Raw genomic sequence first — 18874 nt, forward strand, 5'->3', positions numbered from 1 at the left:
AAGTCCTACGTAATTTCAGCAAAGCTTATCTAGTCTTGTATTTCAGCCTCCTTATAACGAAGTACCGTATGTGATTTACTTTTTATGATGTGTACAGAGCCACACCCCTTCCACCCCAAAAAAATGTATAACTTTCTCTTTAAAAATATTCTGTTTTTCTTCCTAAGAGTGGATAATTTTATACTTGCTCATTTCACACTCCATTGCATACCTGCAAACACATCTTTTATCTAGTTTATAATTCCCTTGCAATCTCCATGTCATTCTCATGGCTTATTTTTCCATCTATTTTTGAGTCAGTCACAAATCTGGGCACAATACAGTCAATCTTCCATGGAGCTCATCGATATGGACTGAAATTAGTCCTTTTTTCTACACTGCCATTTGACTCTCAATAAACTCATAGCTTTCTACTTAAAAAAGAGTTCAGGTCATTTATATTAAAAACGCAGGAGGTTCCAAAATCAAGACCTGATAGTCATGGCTGTATACTTATCTCCAGTTCTGTATTGTATGTTTTTTTCCACTCTATCCCTTAGCTCATTTTGCATTCACGTTGCTTACATTTTTGCTTTATTCCAAGGTCCATAATTCCATTAACAATTCTATTCTGCAGTACTTTTTAAAAAGCCTTTGGAAGTCCACAGCAACATTAACTGCAGAACTTGAATCAAATGACCTCCATAGTAGAATTTGGCCACCAGCCCAGAAGCTACATATCTCAGGTTTGGGTCTGTTCTGAAGTATATTATGATAAAAATGTTTGGGATTGTGTTGGAACAGTGGCCTGGTTCAGTACTTTATCCAAGTCAGAATAAATTGCATTAAGTTACCACATGCATGTTATGTTCTTGATCAGTAGCAAAATGTGCGCAGTATTCCTGCAAAGGCCTAAGTCTGGTGTGAAAAACTTAAGTACCTGGGCTCAGCTTGGATTTGAATTGACCAGGGTCAAGTCAGGTTTTTAATACTAGGCTGTACAACAGGCAATCAGTAGCACTCAACACCTTCATCACTAACTGAATTTTGCAGCTGCTGGCCCACAACTGAATCTACAGTTGCCATGCTGCACAACGACCATTTAGTACTGTCATAGAGTAATACAGCACTGATACAGGCCCCTCGGCCCAACCAGTCCATGCCGACCAGTGCCCACTCAGCTAGTCACAATTTCCTGCGCTCATCTCATATCCCTCTAAGCCCCGCCACTCCATGTACCTGTCCAAGTGCTTCTCAGATGATACTATTGTACCTGCCTCAACCACTTCCTCTGGCAGCTCATTTCGTGTACTCACCACCCTCTGCGTGAAAAAGTTGCCCCCCAGGCCCCTTTTAAATCTTTCCCCTCTCACCCTAAATCTAAGCCCCCTAGTTTTGGATTCCCCAACCCTGGGGAAAAGACTGTTACCATCCTCCTTATCTAAGCCCCTCAATTTTAAACATTTCTTTCAGGTCGCTCCTCATTCTCCTGTGCTCCAAGGAATAAAGACCTAGCCTGGCCACCCCTCCTGATAATTCAGGCCCTCTAGTCCTGGCAACAGCCCCATAAGTCTTTTCTGCACTCTTTCCACTTTAACCACGTCTTTCCTGCAACAAGGTGACCAAACCCTACACAGAACTCCAAGTGCCGCCTAACCAACGAGTTATATGACACCTCAACAATACAGATCCAACATATGGCCAGGATATTTTTAAGTAGTTCAATTTGCTTCCAAGCTTGATGTATTTTCTTTAATGGAACCATGTGGGAAAGCAATGCACAACTCTCAGAAGGAATGCAATAGGAACAAAACTTGCTCTTTATCATCCCACATAAAGGTACTTTGAACCTATTTAAAACTTTTGCTGACATGACTGCACAACGTTATCAAAATGAAAGATAGGGACTATATCAAATTTGGGATAAAAGGGGAGGTTTCAACAACAAGATGATTGAGTCAGTTCTAGAATTTAAAAATTTTACATGATTCACTCAAGTCATTCTTGTACGGCATAATCACTCCAATCCCCACCCTCCACTTACTCATCAGGTCAAAAGTGCAATTGGTAATTTCATTATTTCAGGTCATAAAATAATACAATACGCAGTGAAGTTCCTCATTCAGCTCCTAATTATGAAATATTTTCATGATCCAGATTGCTCAAATTCAACTTCCCTTCCTCACCACATTGCTCTTATGAGATTGGTTCGCACTGGGCCACTGACTCCACTGGAGCCCGCAGCTGACTGCTTCAATGGCCTTGGGCTTTTATTTTGCTTCCTCATCCCACTGAAGCAAATTTATTTTTCCCCAACTAGTGTGCTGCTTTTGCCCCAGTTCCCTTCTGCATTACTGTGATATTACACACAGCCCAAGAAAAGTGCTCCGACTTACTTTAATTCAGCACGAGCAAAAGAATTCCACATTGCAAGGCTGAAACAGCTGAGTGGGGGTGGGGGTGGGGTAAGTGAATACATGACTAATCGAGCCGTTAGGTCAGGGAGCTGAGGAATATGGAAGAGAACAAACAGAGCGAGTCACAGCTGCATTTGAATTGAAGGGGGAAAATACATCACATCATTTGGAGTGACATCGTTAATAAACCTTAGTCCAGGATTAAGATAGAAGAACTTTCTGGATGAAGTATATTTTATAGGACATGGGAGGATGAGAAGCTGGGGTAATCAAGTCCAAGAGGTGATCAGGGAATGAATGTGGATCACATCAGTTGATGGGATGAATTAGGCGCAGAGGCTGACAAAGTTTCACCAATGGAACTGAGAAACCTTAATAAAGATATAGGGTTGAAAGCTCAGTTCAGGTTACAGCAGAACACCAAGGCTGAACGCAATCCAGATAAACACAAGTCAGCCACTAGGAAGAGAGGTGGAATCAGTGTCAAGGCACAGATAGAGATAACCAATGGATGAAGGGGCTCACAGGGTGGGGTGCATGGATGTTTGGATGCAAAAAGTCTGTCATGGTGCAAAGACAGGGTATGCAAATGCCTGGTGATGTATAATCTGGGAAAATATTAACTTCTGCACTTCAGCAGAAGGAAAAGCAGATTTGTTTTAAAAAGTTGCTGAACTATTAAAACTTGGTTCACAGAGCGATCTTAGAATGAAAACTTGTGGACAAACAAACCTGTACGCATTTGGGAAGGCAAATAGTAGGTTAACCTTTATACAAGAGTTTTGGACTACTAGTGCAAAGAATGCTGGCATGCTGCACAATCCCATTTGGCACCATCTTAATGGCACAGATCCATTTCTTAGCTAGAATGTTTTTTTTCCCTCCCAAGTGAAAACCCTGGCTGTATATTTTTAATAGAAACCACATGGGAATGTGCTGTGCAACTCTGAGAAGGAAGTCTTGAGAAGAGTATGGGACCTCAAAGAGAGTACATGCATGGAAAAATATGTCTCGGAGTCAGTGCAGAGTAGGTTTCTCAAATTAATTCTTGGATGAGAAGAGTTCGAAAAAAAACTAGCCAATGCTAGCTTTTTGAAAAATGTGAGGTTATCTCAGTTAGACACCAGATTCTGAGAGAGAAATATATGGCAGATGCTGTTTCCTCCAATTGAGCTTCTGGAACTAGAGGCACAAACTCTGAATAAGGGACTAGCCATTCAGCACTGAGATAAAACTAATTTCTTCAAAACCTCATTTCTCTAAATCTATCAAATTCTCAGAGACCTGGGGATCCTCTGTCATTAAGTATATTCATCTGGGCTGAAAGAGTGGAGGGGAGATAGTCAGAAAAAGATGTGAGGAGGGGAGGGTGGGGCAAGAACTGGCATGTGATAGGCAGATCCAGTTGAGGAGGGGTTGAGTGGCAGATGGAGTCGGTGGGGGGGGGGGGGGAGGGAAGGTGGAGATAGTGATAGAAGCTGGGAGGTAATAGGTGGAGGCAACAAAGGACTGCTGATTATGGCACCTGATAAGAATGGAAAGTGAAAGGGGATCAAATAAGGGAGATATAGTGAGCAGATGGGAACGGGAGAGGGGCAGGGGAGGGGAAAAAAGAACCACATCATCACCAACAATATCACAAGGAGTAATTTAGATTTCATTATTGTTGTGAACCAAATATGTATCCATGCATTCATGTATATATGAACACACATACATGTGCATATACTAGTGAATACATAAATACACATTTCGTTCATAACATGAAGCGGAAGCCAGAGAGGCTGCACACTTGCTTGCCCCATTTGCACATCCCTTGACAGCTAATCAGAGTGCATTCTTATCAGACTCCTGTGGCCAATCTTAGCCCGCCTTACAGGCGACCAGAATCCATTAGGATGGCGCCAGACATTCTCAGAGAGTGACATTATAGCTTAAAATGTAAAATTTTAATAGAATTATGGCTGCCTCCAACTTTAGCTTCCCAACTGAGGGACAACCATTTTGTTGAAGTATTGCCGACACAGAAAAAGAGCACAGAGCAAGGAAAGCCATCTCCGAAAAGTATTAATGAACCAATTAAATTTTAACAACCCAAAAGGAGCAGGGTGATATCTAAAATAGTAGCAGCATTCTATTCCAGATTTTTGAAACTGAATTCCAGGTTAAAATTTAAACTCATTTTCTCTGGATTTTCAATCTACTAGTCCTTTAACATAACCACGATGCTACAGGATATTAAAAGTTAATGGATATTTTGTACAATGTCTGATGTTTGTGCAAGTATGGACGTTGGAAGAGGGTCATTCTATAATAAATTTGGAGACAAAGCAATCCCAACTTTCCCCACTTTTGGCAATCTTCAGAAACAGTGCTATAGTTCGATATAATTTCAGAAAACTAAAAATAAATCTAAAGTTCAAAAACTGATCGCTAACGCAAAGAACTTCGCACAAAAAAATCATCGATTGAACACGCATGTCACACTGAAGGTGTGATAAAAGGAACAACTCGTTTCAACTCGTTCTGAAAGACAAATGATTGTGCTTTCAGCTTTTTTAATAAACAATACAAATCATTACAATTTGCTTTATGAATGAGGAATTCTCCAACAATAACTCTTCTCGTTCTGTCACCAGTCAACCTAAACCTTTGTTTTCTGATTCTCATCCCTTCCCAATAGGAATTGTTTCTCTTTATTTCCTTTGCTGACACGGTATAACTTTGAAAATTTCCATCGTACTGTAGTTGAAAGAAATAGTCCCAGCTTCTCTAATCTATCCAAGAACGGGCGCCTCTCATCCAGGGTACAATACGCTATTTTTTTTTCTGCAGCCCATCTAAGGGCGTCAGAACAGGACGTAATATTCCATCTGCGACCTAACTTGTTGGATTACTGGATAAATCGCGCGTGTCAACAACAATTTGTACCGAACCTTTTGTAAAACACGCGTGTGTCAGCTTGCACTGAGATCGGGCCGAATTGGGAACGGAACATTATTTTCACGTCAGTGAAACACGTTACAACATTCGGTACGGGCTACAATCAGCCAGTTATGCAAAGCTGCACCACCGCACACGGTTAATTATGAAAAAAAACGCTTTAAAAATCTCGCAAATCCATTGAATGTATCAGAACCGGCTGCGAATGCCGGTTACAATACGTTCTTGTGAATGTCCTCCCATCGTATATGATAACATGCAAAAAAATCAAACTGCTGGAGGAACTCAGCAGGTCAGGTAGCATCTGTGGGGAGGAAATGGACAGTCCAAGTGAAGGATCTCGATTCGAAACATCGACTATTTCCCCTCCACACCTGTTTTGCATTGCGTCAGATTCCAACATCTGCAGTCTCTTGTGTCTCCATACATGATAGCACAATAGTCAATAACTTGAAGATAAAACGCGCACCCATCAGAAATAGCAACATTATTACAGGCGTTTGCTGTTGGTTCCAACATTGCCCAGCAATGTGCCTCCGCCAGATCCAACAATACGATAAGGGTTGAACGATTCACTCCGGCTGGCAGTGCCGGTGACAAGCGCTGCCTTTGCAAGTGCAGGGCACTTTCAGGGGACCTGCAATGCTCGGATTCGCACACCGAGGGGAAACGTTGCATTTGGCACAACCTGGCGGCAGCAGCAACCTGCATGCCCGCGGCGGGACCGGCAGGCTGCCCCCTGCGCAGGAGTGAGGAGGTGCAGCGTACTCACCAAGAACCTGGTGGAGCTGGTGCCCTGGTCAATCGCACCGACCAACGTCCCCATGGTTACCCGCCGCGCCAACTGCTGCTGCTTCTCCTTCCTTCCCTCCTCCCTCCCCGCCGCCGCCGCCCGGCGATTTAGGCGAACGCCCCGTCTCCCCGGCGACCAGCTTTGTGACACGCTCCACCCATCACTCACGTCGCGCTCAATAGCGCGTCATCGCCCCGCCCACTAAACGCCGCAGCCAATTAGGCAAAAGGCGGCGGCGGCGGCCCCCGGGTTGAGGCGGCCGGGCCAATGAGCGGGGAGGCGAGGACGGGCTGCCGCAAGCCGATTGGTCGCGGGCGGCCCCACTCACCTGCATGCACTTCTACCTGCGATGCAAGGGATTCTGCAGGTGCTGGAACCTGGAGCAACACACACACACACACACACACAGGAGAAGTGCTGGAGGATCTCAGCAGGTCAGGCAGCATCTGTGGAGAGGATGCAGCCAGCCAATGTTGCAACTGCCCCCGTCAGCCCTCTTCCAAGGCAGCCCTTCTGGATGGAAGAAGACTTGCAGTGATACAGACAATGCCAATGTGGGGGTCACAGATGGCCAATGCTGTACAGGTGCACTGAAGACAATAGTGAATTTAAACATCAATGTCTTCCTCTATCCTGTTATGGAACACAGCCCACATGGTCCAGGGTCTCTTTGTCAACTTGTACTGTTAGTAATATAGTGTTATGGAGCAGCGGCAGGTCATCTGAGGACCTTTGTGTTGAAGAAGTGCAAGAGCAGCGAATGAGTTGATAATGACTTTCATCTTGGCCCGTTCACATTGACAGCATTTCTACTGCCATCCTTGTTTTGGGACCAATCTAACGCAGATGACAATTGGTCACTTCTGTTCAGCCACGCATAGTCGCTCTAACTTAAGCGGCACTAACCACAGACAGCGAGGGGGTGACTGGGCCTATCCTACTCAGCACCAAAAATGGAGGAGCTCTTATCGAGGATAGAGTGCCCAGCTGCCCCGATTGGAAGTAGTACGACAAAAAATTTCAGAACGGAGACTCTGTGATTCACACAGTTTTCCACAGCACCACACCTCATCTATTTTCACCATAACCGCAGCCTGACAGGAGGTTGAAAAGACCAGATTCCAGCTGATAAACAACAAGCCCTCTGGTTCTCTGTGACCACCTGCTCCCAGTGGCCAAAGAGCTTCTCCTCGAATCATAGCATTCACCAAGATAAATTCTTTACAACTCCAAGAGAAATACTCGAAACAGCATCAAACACTGCAGATGATCTATTTCAAATTCACAACAGCCCATTGATAAATTGTGGAGAATCCTCAAATGTGGCTGACTCTCCATTCTATACAATGATATGCAACCTATGATCTTAACCAAAAGATCCACCTCAACCCAAACTTAATGAAACTATGCCATCACACCAAACATCTTCTCAGTCTTCCCTGCTGCAATATTGTACATCACAATAAGTTCTCCATATAAATGGAACTAATCTACAGGATGAATGGGAAGCTGTTCAAAGTTCTTCAGCTCCATTCCAAAATCAAGTTCCCTCTAACAGACAGGCTACTTCGGTGTGCACTTGGAGATTGAGGTCATCCCGTGATTCGTAGCCATTCGCCATCAAGCCAGCCCCTTCAGCCCATGACAACTATCAAGCACCCATTAACACTTATCCTACACCAATCCCATTTTATTCTCCCCACATTTCCACCAATTTCCCTCTGATTCAACAACTCACAGATCACAGCAATTTACAGTGGCAACTAACTTACCAACTTGCATGTCTTTGAGATGCGGGAGGAAACCAGAGCACCTGGAGGAAACCCACATGGTCACAGGGAGAATGTGCAAACTTCACACAAACGGTATCCTTGGTCAGGATTGAACCCCTGCAGCTGGAGCTGCGAAGCAGTGGGTTAATCAGTTGTGCCACTTGCGTGATATGGTCGAAGTCAGAAGAGCAAATTGTGCAAGGTAACAAAAACCTAGAGGATATATAAATGACAAATGATCAGCTAAAATTACCAAAGAAATACTGGAAATCTGAAATAGAAATACTGAAAATTTTGAATATTTGAAACAATTAAATCCATATGTTGTCAGCAAGACTATAATTTGGTGTTGTTGGAAGAAGAGAGGATGCTCCTCAAGCATATTTTCAGCTTCACTGGATTAGTGTAGGATGCCAAGGTCAGAGTGGGAATGAAGCAGAGAATGGAAGTGCCAGGCAACTGGAAGCTTGGAGTCAAGCTTGCAAACTGAACGTGAATGTTATGAAATCAATTCTTGATCTTCCCGACATAGAGAAGACCACATCACTGGCAGCAAATGCAAGATGATAAATTAAAAGTAATATATTAAATTGCTGCTGCACATGGAAAATGTTTTTGTGAATTGGAAGGTGGGGAGAAATGAGGATAGACATTATGTTTCTTTCAGTATTGCAAAAACCAAATTCATTGTCTGTGGTTCCTGTTGTAATCTCCAATCTGTAACCACAGATTTCATCCTTCTATACTGCCAGGTGAGATCAATCTTCAGCTTCACTGTCCTTCATGATCTTGAGGTCAGCAACACAAGAGCATCGGTTGACTCCATACTTAGCCCATTCCCAAGACCCCTTTGTCCACCTCAATGACATTGCCCACTCACAATCCCGTTCAGCTGCTGATTAAGTCCACCTTCACTCCTTTGATACCTGCAGATGACCTGTTCCAGTCCTTGGGAACTACTCAACAGGTAAGGCACTATTTTGTGGATTGGGACAAAGAGCCAAAGTTTTAGCTTGGTGGTCTTAGACACCTAATTGAAATGTTTACTCTGTTTCTCTCTCCATGACTGCTGTCTAATCTTCTGCATATTTTCAACAATTTCTGTTACTTTTTTCAGATTTCCAGGAACACAAATAATTTGCTTCTGTATTCTAACCTCCCTTTGCTCAGACTCCCCTTATTCACCTTCGATAAACTTGAACAGCTAAAACTTGGTTGGCTGACATTCTTTTGCGAGGATGCTGCAAGAGATAGAGAATATTAGTTATGATTGCTTTCTTCGGAACAAAAGGAGATCTATGGGAGACTTAAGTGATGTTTATTAAATTATGAGGGGCTTAGAAAGAGTAAGTTAAAATTACTTTTTCCTTGAGCACAGAGATCACTAACACAGGGCATAAGTTCAATATTAGAAGGGTTAAAAGGGAGTTGAGAAACAGTGATTTCACTCAAGGAATGGTGAGGGTCTGGAATTCATCGTTTGAAATGGTGGTGGAGGCAGAAACTCCCCATATATCTTAAAAAGTACCTAAATGAACACTGGAAGGGCCAAAATCAGCAGGACTATGGACCAAGGGCTAGGTTTGGGATTAATCCAAAATATATTTTTAGGCTGCCTGGAAACAATACAATAGATGCTTCTTTTTCACAATTCCCACAGATAACCCCATAGAGCTGAGAAGACCAAGAGAGTAACTGGGTGAAACAGTGCATCTAATAGCTCAATGCAAAACTCAGAAATACATAAAATAAAAGATGAATTGGCAAGGGAAGTGGATGGTAGTACATGTCAGTGATTGGATGAAAACGGAAGGTGAATGAAGGCTCAATGAAGAAATGGAATCCAGTGAATATTTTACAAGAAACTAATATTCATCTGAGTTTTGCAGCCTTGTTTCTTGAACCAAAGGAGTAGGCTGTATTTTGAGTAATGAACCAAGGAATGTGAACATTTATCCAATAAAGACCATAAAATAATTTAGTTCAATATGGGAACATCTTTGTCACATGTTCCACAGTGATTTAAAGAGGTACTCACCAGGTACAATAGCTAGGGACAACCAATATCGGCCTCACCATATAAATGGAACTAATCTACAGGATGAATGGGAAGCTGTTCAAAGTTCTTCAGCTCCATTCCAAAATCAAGTTCCCTCTAACAGACAGGCTACGTCGGCGTGCACTTGGAGATTGAGGTCATCCCGTGATTCGTAGCCATTCACCATCAAGCCAGCCCCTTCAGCCCATGACAACTATCAAGCACCCATTAACACTTATCCTACACCAATCCCATTTTATTCTCCCCACATTTCCACCAATTTCCCTCTGATTCAACAACTCACAGATCACAGCAATTTACAGTGGCAACTAACTTACCAACTTGCATGTCTTTGAGATGCAGGAGGAAACCAGAGCACCTGGAGGAAACCCACATAGTCACAGGGAGAATGTGCAAACTCCACACAAACGGTATCCTTGGTCAGGATTGAACCCATGCAGCTGGAGCTTTATTTCTGCCCTGATATTTATAGCTCCCCCCCGAGTGGCTAGCTACTTCTACCCTGAAGCCTCAGACAGTGACACCCCAGCAGTACCCATTGGATGAACAGCTCAACAGCTAAATGCTTAAAATAATACAACCTGTATAGTGCACTCTGCAAACTTTAGGTGCTGGAGCAATCAATTCTGAAGTTGCCCAGTCAGGTCTCTCATTGCCTGCAAAGTCTCTCTTTAAATCTCAAGCAAATTTAACTCAGACAAGTGAAAAATGATGCATTTTGGAAAGTTAAACGAGGCCAGGACATACACAGTGAATAGCAGGGCCCTGGGGAGTGTTGTTGAACTGAGAGACCTCGGCCTATAAGTACATATTACCTGAAAATGGGAATACCAGTAAACAGGGTGGCAAGGAAGGCCCGTGGCATGCTTATCTTCATCATCTGAGGCAGAGTGTAAGAGTTGGGACGTCATGTTACGGTTGTACGAAACGTTGGTTAGGCCACACTTGAAGTATTGTGTGCAGATCTGATCACCCCACCATAGGAAGCATGTGATTAAGGTAGAGAGGGTGCAGAGAAGATTCACAAGGATGTTCCCTGGATTGGAAGGCTTTAGTGATATGGAGAGATTGGATAGGCCAGGTTAGTGTTCCCTGGAGCGAAGGAGGCTGCGAAGTGACGTGATGGAGGAAAATAAAATTATGGGGCATAGATAGGTTAGATAGCTAGTGTCTGTTTTCTAAAGTTAGATGGCATGGCTTTAAGATGGAGGAGGTTTAAGATGGAGGAGGTTTAAAATGGAGGAGGTTTAAAGGAGATCTGAGGGGTAATTTTTTTCACACAAAGCGTCGTCGGTGTTTGGAATGAACTGCCAGAGGAGGTGAAGGCAGGAACAGTAACAACATTTAAGAGGCATCTTGACAAAAAATTGAATTAGCAGGGCATAGAGGTAATGGAATTAATATAGGCAAATGGGATTTGTAGGGGTAGACATTATGGTCAGCATGGATGTGGTGGGCCAAAAAGCCTGTTTCTATGCTGTACCAACAGCTATTATATGTAGCTTTGAGCCCCAATTTAGGTCGAAAGGGGCTGAAACACACATTGCACATTGATTGACATCACCGGGACCTGACCCCGCAAAAATATCAGCTGTGCCAACATGGATCGTGCCTGGAAGTGCCTGGTTCAATTTCATGCTGGGCATGTTTTCATCCAGAAATCACCACTGCTCCCTCTGGTGAACTAAAATACAGACAGCACTACTCTTCTGATACAGCTATAACTTCAACTGAGCTGTTCAACGGGATTCACGATGGACTTGTTTTCAACCAGAGATCACCTCTGACACAATTTTGTTCCAGGAAAAGTGATTTTACATTGCCTAACTCTGTGGGGGGGGGGGGGGGGGGTGCAGGGAGGAGGGGGTGAATTGTTAAGCAATCCAATTTCTTGGCTTAAGTTGGCTGTCTGCATTGTTTTGCTTTGCTGAAATACGTATTTTTGTATTAAACTCATTAATTGTGCAAGGGAGAATGTCATGGAAAACTCTTACACCCCAAGGTTACACTGAGCTTAATGTGGAAATTCTGTCCCTCGGTGTTCTGCCTAATCCATGTTCAGTGCTCTACTGCTCCCTCTGGTGAGCTAAAATATTGACAGCACTAATCTTCTGACACAGCTGTAACCAACTGAAGTGTTCAATGGGATTCGCCCTTGGTCATCAGTGCTATGAGCAGCTGCAGTTCTTCGTCCACTTCAAAAACTTGTGTCTATTGCACATGGTATTCTTCTTAGGCAGGGATCAAGGATGACTTACTATCATCCTGAAAGCTCCTTCTCCACTTTGAATAGTCACGGGCCAGAGATTTGCAAGAGTCAGTGAGGATGTTGCATTTCTTCAAGAAGGTTTTCAGCATATCTGTCTCATCATCACTCCCCATGACAGAGCTCAGAATAGAGCATCCACTTCAGGAGTCTGTGTCAGTCCCGCAAACAACACAGCCTGCCTAATGTAGCTGACTGAGTATTATCAGGGCCTGAATCCTGAGGTTGTCCTGGGAAAGGACATTGACATTGGTTCAACTAATCCCTCCAGCAAATTTGGAAGATTTTGTGTTGTCAGTGTTGGTGTTTCTTTTTTCCAATATTTTGAGATGCCTGCTTTAGATAGTCGAAGTCTCAGAAGCTTATAGGAGGGCAGGGGTAATTGCTGCCTAGCAGACCATGAGTTTTGTGCCAAGTCTGAGGTTGTTCTTCAAATACCATTTTCCTTGATCAATTAGAGGCTGTTTTGGCACAATTAGGGTGACAGTGATTATCATCATGAATGTCAGTCTTTCTGAGAGGTGGCTCCTGAGATATGAGAAATGGCCACAGTTTCCAGAGCCTTGATTGAACCTTTGTCAGAGGGCAGTGAGGTGCAGTGGGAACTGATTGGCAGGGGAGAGACCGTGATCAGAAAGGCGGTTCTCCCAGGACGAATTCGTGGTGGATCGTGGCAGATCTCTGCAGACACCAACATTGAGGAGAAGATATCGAGGACTCTTCACGATCAAGCAGCCGCCTGATGAGATCTTAACCTGCTGGCACAGGGGAGGATCCTAATGCTGACTGGGAAACCAGTCTAACTCCTCTGTTCAGCAACCGCATCAGGATGGCGGTAGCGACGAGCGCCTCGGGAGGAGGAATCCGCAATACCGTCAGAGTGACGGTGAAGGACCTCAGCGATGGGAACCCTTTCACAAGGGACCTCTTCATCAGGAAGGTCTTGCTGGATACGTGCAAGTTCGAGGCGAAGCATATCTACTGCCTCCAGGACTTCAGGGGTAACGGGTACTTCGACGTTACCTTCAAGTACCCGGTGGGATGGCAGAAGCTGCTGGAGGACTTTCGGGAGAAGGGGAATGAAACTCCGCTGTCACTGCTGAAGGTGCAGCCTCTCTTCACCCTCCCCACCCAGAAGGAACGTGTGGTAACGGTGCACATGTTTAACCCACATGTGCCCGTGGTGGATGTCCTCACCTTCCTGGCTCGGTACGTTGATGGAGCGGGAAGCTGCGTCGACACCAAGGACCTGTTTGGGATCTGGACCAGCAAGCGCCAGGTGAAGGTCAAGTTCGGAGTTGAGGCAAATGGATCCATCATCCACCCCCCCCCCCTCAGCGTTTGCCATCAGAGGGAACCGGGACAACCAAGGGTGTGTCGCAACTGCAAAAAACCCAGACACGTGGTGGCCCAGTGCAGCGCAGTCATCCGCAAGAACTGCAAGCAGGAAGGTCACCACACAAAGGACTGTCAAGAAAGCAAACGTTGCAACCTGTGTGGCGAAGCAGGCCACCTCTACAAGGCCTGCCCAAAACGGGCCTGTACCTACACACAGGCAATAAGAGGGGGTGTCAGCACCGACACCCCGGGGGACACTGACACACCCCCCACCAGTGCGGGGGCCTCAGAAGAGACCAAAACCAGGAAGGGGGTGGGTGAGGACAGCCCAACCGCCTCGAACTCCCAACCCCTACCCGTGAGCTCCCAGCCCCCTCCCCAAGAGGAGGAGTCAATGGAAGAGGGAGTTGGGGAGGGACAGGAAAGGGAATGGCAGACTGTGAAGAGAAAGGAGGCACAAAAGACACCACCCAAGAGACAATGGGCCACAGAAAACAAGGGTACTGGAAAGAAAAGAGTAATGCAACAGGTGGACACCAGTGACCTCTCCTCATCGGAGGATGAAGGCAACAGCAGAAGCCGACGACGGAGGCAGAGGAAGCGGCAAAATGGAGGAGAGAACATGGAAGAGAACCAACAGACAGGAGCAAGTGAGGGAACAACCCTGCCTGCCGACCCCCAGCACTGGGAGACCGGGAGCAGCGCAGAGGCTGTCGCCACCCCAGCTCCGGGGGACCAGGAGCAGCACAGAGGCTGTGGCCCCCCCCCGCCCCCCCAGCTCCAGGAGACCGGGAGCAGCACAGAGGCTGTCACCCCCCAGCTCTGGGAGACCGGGAGCAGCACTGCATCCGATGCAACCCAGCACCGGGAGAGGAAAGATTCTGGACCACCAGTGAAAGGAACAGGGGCACAGGTGGATCCCCCCCACCCCCCAGCGGCACCACCAGCCTTGCCACAAGGGACCCCACACCCAGGGGAAGACCACTCCCAATATCTGAGCCCTGAATCGGTGAGGCAGTGAGGGCCCAGGACAAATGAAAATGGACTGTGTAACTGGAACTGAACTCCAAAAGAGCCACGGAGATAAAACTGGCATCTCTAAACGTGCGCAGTGTGAAGAGCACCACGCGATGTGTTAACGCCTTGCAGTTCCTTGCCAAGGTAAAGGCAGATGTGACTTTCTTACAAGAGTGCGGACTACCAGACCTCCGCAACTATCGGAGGTGGTCGCGATGATGGTCCCACGGACTGTCGGTATGGTCGGGGGGCAATGATTGTCGCGCTTCCGGCCTGGGGATTCTGATGCGGGGGTGCAACTTCTCAATCACCAGGGTCAGAGAGGTGGTGGGGGGGGGGGCGGCTCCCCGTGGCAGATGTGATGTATCGGAACACTCTGCTCCGGCTAATTAATGTGTACGCCTCACCCGTGCGGAGCGAGCGGCTGGCCGTCCTCCAGCAGCTCCCACCGCTGCTGGCGATGTCCCGGCCGGTCGTTCTGGCCGTTGACTTCAACTACATCATCGATGCGGCTGGACGATCCGGCAGTGCCGACAGCAGACTGGATGGCACCTCCAGACTCCTAATGGAAACGGTAAAGGATGCCAAGGTGCGCAACACCTTCAGCACCCCTGCAGGCGGAGCACAGCCGCAACACACCTGGTCGAGTTCGGACGGCTCAGCCCGGTCCCGGGTCGACTTCCTGTTCGTGTCAGAGCCAATCACGGTCAGATCCACTGACGTCACGCCGGTGTTATTCTCTGACCACCGTCTCCTTCGGGCCTCCTGTCACCTACAGGAGGACCAGAAGGCAGGCAGGGGGACGTGGAAGTTGAACGTCAAGCTGCTGACCCCAGAGAGCGTGGAGGAACTAAAGAGGGATTACGCAGGTTGAAGAACCGTGAAACCCCTCTTTGACTCCCCTGTGCACTTTTGGGAAGCGACAAAGGAGAACATCAAGAGGTTCTTCATCTGCAGGGGTGGTCCAGAAAGCAAGACAGAGTCAGAGGGAACTGTGCCAACTCCAGACAGACTTGCAGCAACTCCTTCTTCTGCAGTCGAGGGAGTGGATGTGAGGGAGGAACTCCGAAAGGCAAAGAGCCGGCAAGCCCAGCTCCACGCCTCCGAATCCTCCAAGATTATCTTCCGATCCAGGGTTCGCTCCGTGGAGCAGGATGAGACGTGCCCACGTTTCTTCTTCAAAAAGGTGCACAGGGGGAGCTCTGTGATCCACAGCCTTAAGGAAGAGGACAGCTCAGTAGCATCCTCGCAGACGGACATATTAAGGATCTGCAGATCCTTCTATGCCAGTCTGTATGACAAAAAGGCCACAGACAGCACTGCCTCCCAGAACTTCCTGTCCTCTATCATGGAGATCTTAGATGACAGCAAGTGAGAGAGTCTGGGCCAACCACTGACCCTGGAGGTGTTGACTGGCTCCGTCCGTTCCTTTGATTCGAATAAAACTTACGGAAGCGACGGCTTACCGGTGGAGTTGTACTCGGCTGTATGGGACTGGATGAGCCCGGACCTGCTGGAAGTGTACAATGCTATGCTTCGGTCTGGCAGTATGTCAGAGTCTATGAGGAAGGGCACCATAACCCTCACCTACAAGCAGAAGGGGGATAGGGCGGACATCAGAAATTGGAGACCCATCTCACTGTTGAATGTGGACGATAAGATCCTGTCCAAGGCCATCGCCAACAGGGTCAGGTCTGCTCTGGGACAGGTGACCCACCCAGACCAAACCTGTGCTGTACCTGGCAGGAAGATCTTTGACAGCCTGCTGCTGCTCAGGGATACCATCGCCTACGTGCAGGACAGAGGGGTGAACACCTGCCTGGTCAGCTTGGACCAGGAGAAGGCCTTCGACAGGGTATCACACACGTACATGCTGGACGTGCTCTCCAAAATGGGCTTTGGGGAGGGAATCAGGAACTGGATCCGACTGCTCTACACAGACATCTGTAGCGCAGTCCAAATCAATGGGTGGGAAACAGACAGCTTCCCCATCAAGTCTGGAGTCAGGCAGGGCTGCCCTCTCTCCCCTGTCTTGTTCGCGTGCTGTATAGAACCCTTTGCTGAAGCCATCAGGAAGGACGAGAGCATCAGAGGGGTGACGTTGCCAGGCAGTGAGGTCACCCAGGTGAAAACCTCCCTGTGCATGGACGACGTCGCCATCTTCTGCTCGGACCCGAGGTCAGTTCGCAGATTGACCAGCATCCGCGACCAGTCTGAGTTGGCATCAGGGGCCAGAGTCAATCGCACAAAGAGCGAGGCCATGCTCTTCGGCAACTGGCCTGACCGATCCGTCGTCCCCTTCACTGTCAGGCCTGACTATCTGAAGGTGCTGGGGATCTGGTTCGGAGGGGCTGGCACGTGCAACAAAAATTGGCGGGAGCGGATTGGGAAGGTGAAGCAGAAACTGGGACTGTGGGAACGGCGCTCCCTATTGATAACTGGGAAGAACTTGGTCATGAGGTGTGAGGTGCTCTCAGGGCTGCTGTACTTGGCGCAGGTGTGGCCTGTTCCTCGCTCCTCTGGCTTGGGAATCACCCGCGCCGTCTTCCAGTTCATCTGGGGATCCAAGATGGAGCGGGTCCGACGGGCCACCATGCACAAGTCCCTGGACAATGGGGATAAAGGTGTCCCCAATGTTGCCCTCCTCCTGATGACCACCTTCGTCTGTGACTGCATCAGGCTGTGTGTGGAACCCAAGTATGTGGGCACCAAGTGTCACTACGTACCAAGGTTCTACCTGTCCCTGCTGTTGCGAAGGATAGGCCTGGCCCCGTGGCCACACGGCGTCCCAATCAGCTGGATGCTGCCGCGCCACCTGTCCTTCGTGGAAAAGTTCTTCCGGACCAATACCTTTGACCACAAGTCCATCAGGCAGTGGTCAGCATGGAACATCCTACAGGCACTGCAGGAGAAGGACTCAATGCATACTGTGGGGTGGTTCCCTGAGCAGACTGTCCAGACCATCTGGCAGAATGTCTCATCGCCAGAACTCACCGACAAGCACCAAGACCTCGCTTGGCTGGTGGCGAGAGGAGCCCTCCCAGTCAGATCCTTCCTGTATGGTTGGAACCTCACTCTCAGCGCGTGCTACCCCGGGAGGACTGCGCTGGGAACGAGACGGTCGCCCACCTCTTTTTGGGCTGTAGGTTTGCGAGGAGGGTGTGGTGAAAGATGCAAGGGTCCTTGTCACGGTTCATCCCCAGCAGCAGCATAACAGAGGATTCTCTGATCTACGGGCTGTTTCCGGGGACACACACAGAGACGGACATCAACTGCTGCTGGAAGGTCATCAACTCGGTGAAAGACGCTCTTTGGTCTGCCCGAAACTTGTTGGTCTCCCAGCACTGTGAGATGTCCATAGGGGAATGCTGCTGGCTGGCACATTCCAGGCTGCAGGAGTACGTGCCGAGGGACACACTGAAGCTGGGTGCAGCCAACGCAAAGGCTTGGTGGGGAAGGACTACAGTTTAGGGTTCTGCTGCCACTGGAGAGGGAGGGGCGGGGACAGGCGAGAAAGCCTCTAAATATTGTAAATACGGGACTGGGTAGCCCCCAGGGAGCCACACGTGTGGCATCGGTGCTGGTTTTTTTATATAAAAGGTAACACTAATGAATGATCTGTACAAGAATGTAAAGGTTTGCACTGTTTTGTAATTGTATATAGTTTGTCTTTTATTATGAATAAAGTTTATTTTGTATAGAAAAAACTGATTGGGAGAGGACCCTTCAAATAATCATAGAATCACAGCACATAAATGGGTCCTTTTGGCCCACCACGTCCATGCCAACCCTGATGCCTATCCACGTTAATCGCCTTTGCCCACGTTAGGTCAGTATCCCTCTATGCCCTTCCTTGTCTAAGTACTTATCCAAATGTTTAAACATTGTAATTGCATCCGTCTCCACCATCCTGTGGCAGCTCATTCCAGATATTCACGACCCTCCATCAGAAGAACTAACCCCTCAGATCTCCTATAAATTTCTCCCCTCTCTCTTGAAATCTGAGCCCTCCAGTTCAAGACTCCCCTGTCCTGGGAAAATGAATCTGATTATCTGTCCTGTCTATGCCCCTCCTAATTTTATAAATCTCAGTAAGGTCATACCTTGGCCTCCTACGTTCCATTGATATTAAACCGAGCCTATTCTTTATAATTGCAGCTCTCCATTCAAAGCAACATCCCGGGGAATCTGTTCTGCACCCTTTCTATTGCTACTACATCCTTCTGTAGTGCTGTGACCTGAATTATACACAATATTCTCAATGTGATCTAACCAATTTTTTTTTGTACA

General features: G+C 47.3%; 1 protein-coding gene across 2 annotated transcripts in view; it reads right to left on the reverse strand.

Moving 5' to 3' along the window:
• gk (glycerol kinase) overlaps positions 1 to 18874 on the reverse strand; it is a 406492-nt gene that overhangs the window by 83207 nt on the left and 304411 nt on the right. Inside the window, exon 1 of one of the 2 annotated variants that reach the window (XM_052015178.1) lies at positions 6112 to 6328. The exons of the other annotated variant lie outside the window; for it this stretch is intronic. Coding sequence (XP_051871138.1) covers positions 6112 to 6165 — 54 coding nt within the window. The 5' untranslated portion in view covers positions 6166 to 6328. Of the gene's footprint in view, positions 1 to 6111; positions 6329 to 18874 lie in introns of those variants that run through there. 2 annotated transcript variants of the gene reach the window in all.

This window comes from Pristis pectinata, chromosome 4, assembly GCF_009764475.1.
Source record: "Pristis pectinata isolate sPriPec2 chromosome 4, sPriPec2.1.pri, whole genome shotgun sequence".
Taxonomy (NCBI): domain Eukaryota; kingdom Metazoa; phylum Chordata; class Chondrichthyes; order Rhinopristiformes; family Pristidae; genus Pristis; species Pristis pectinata.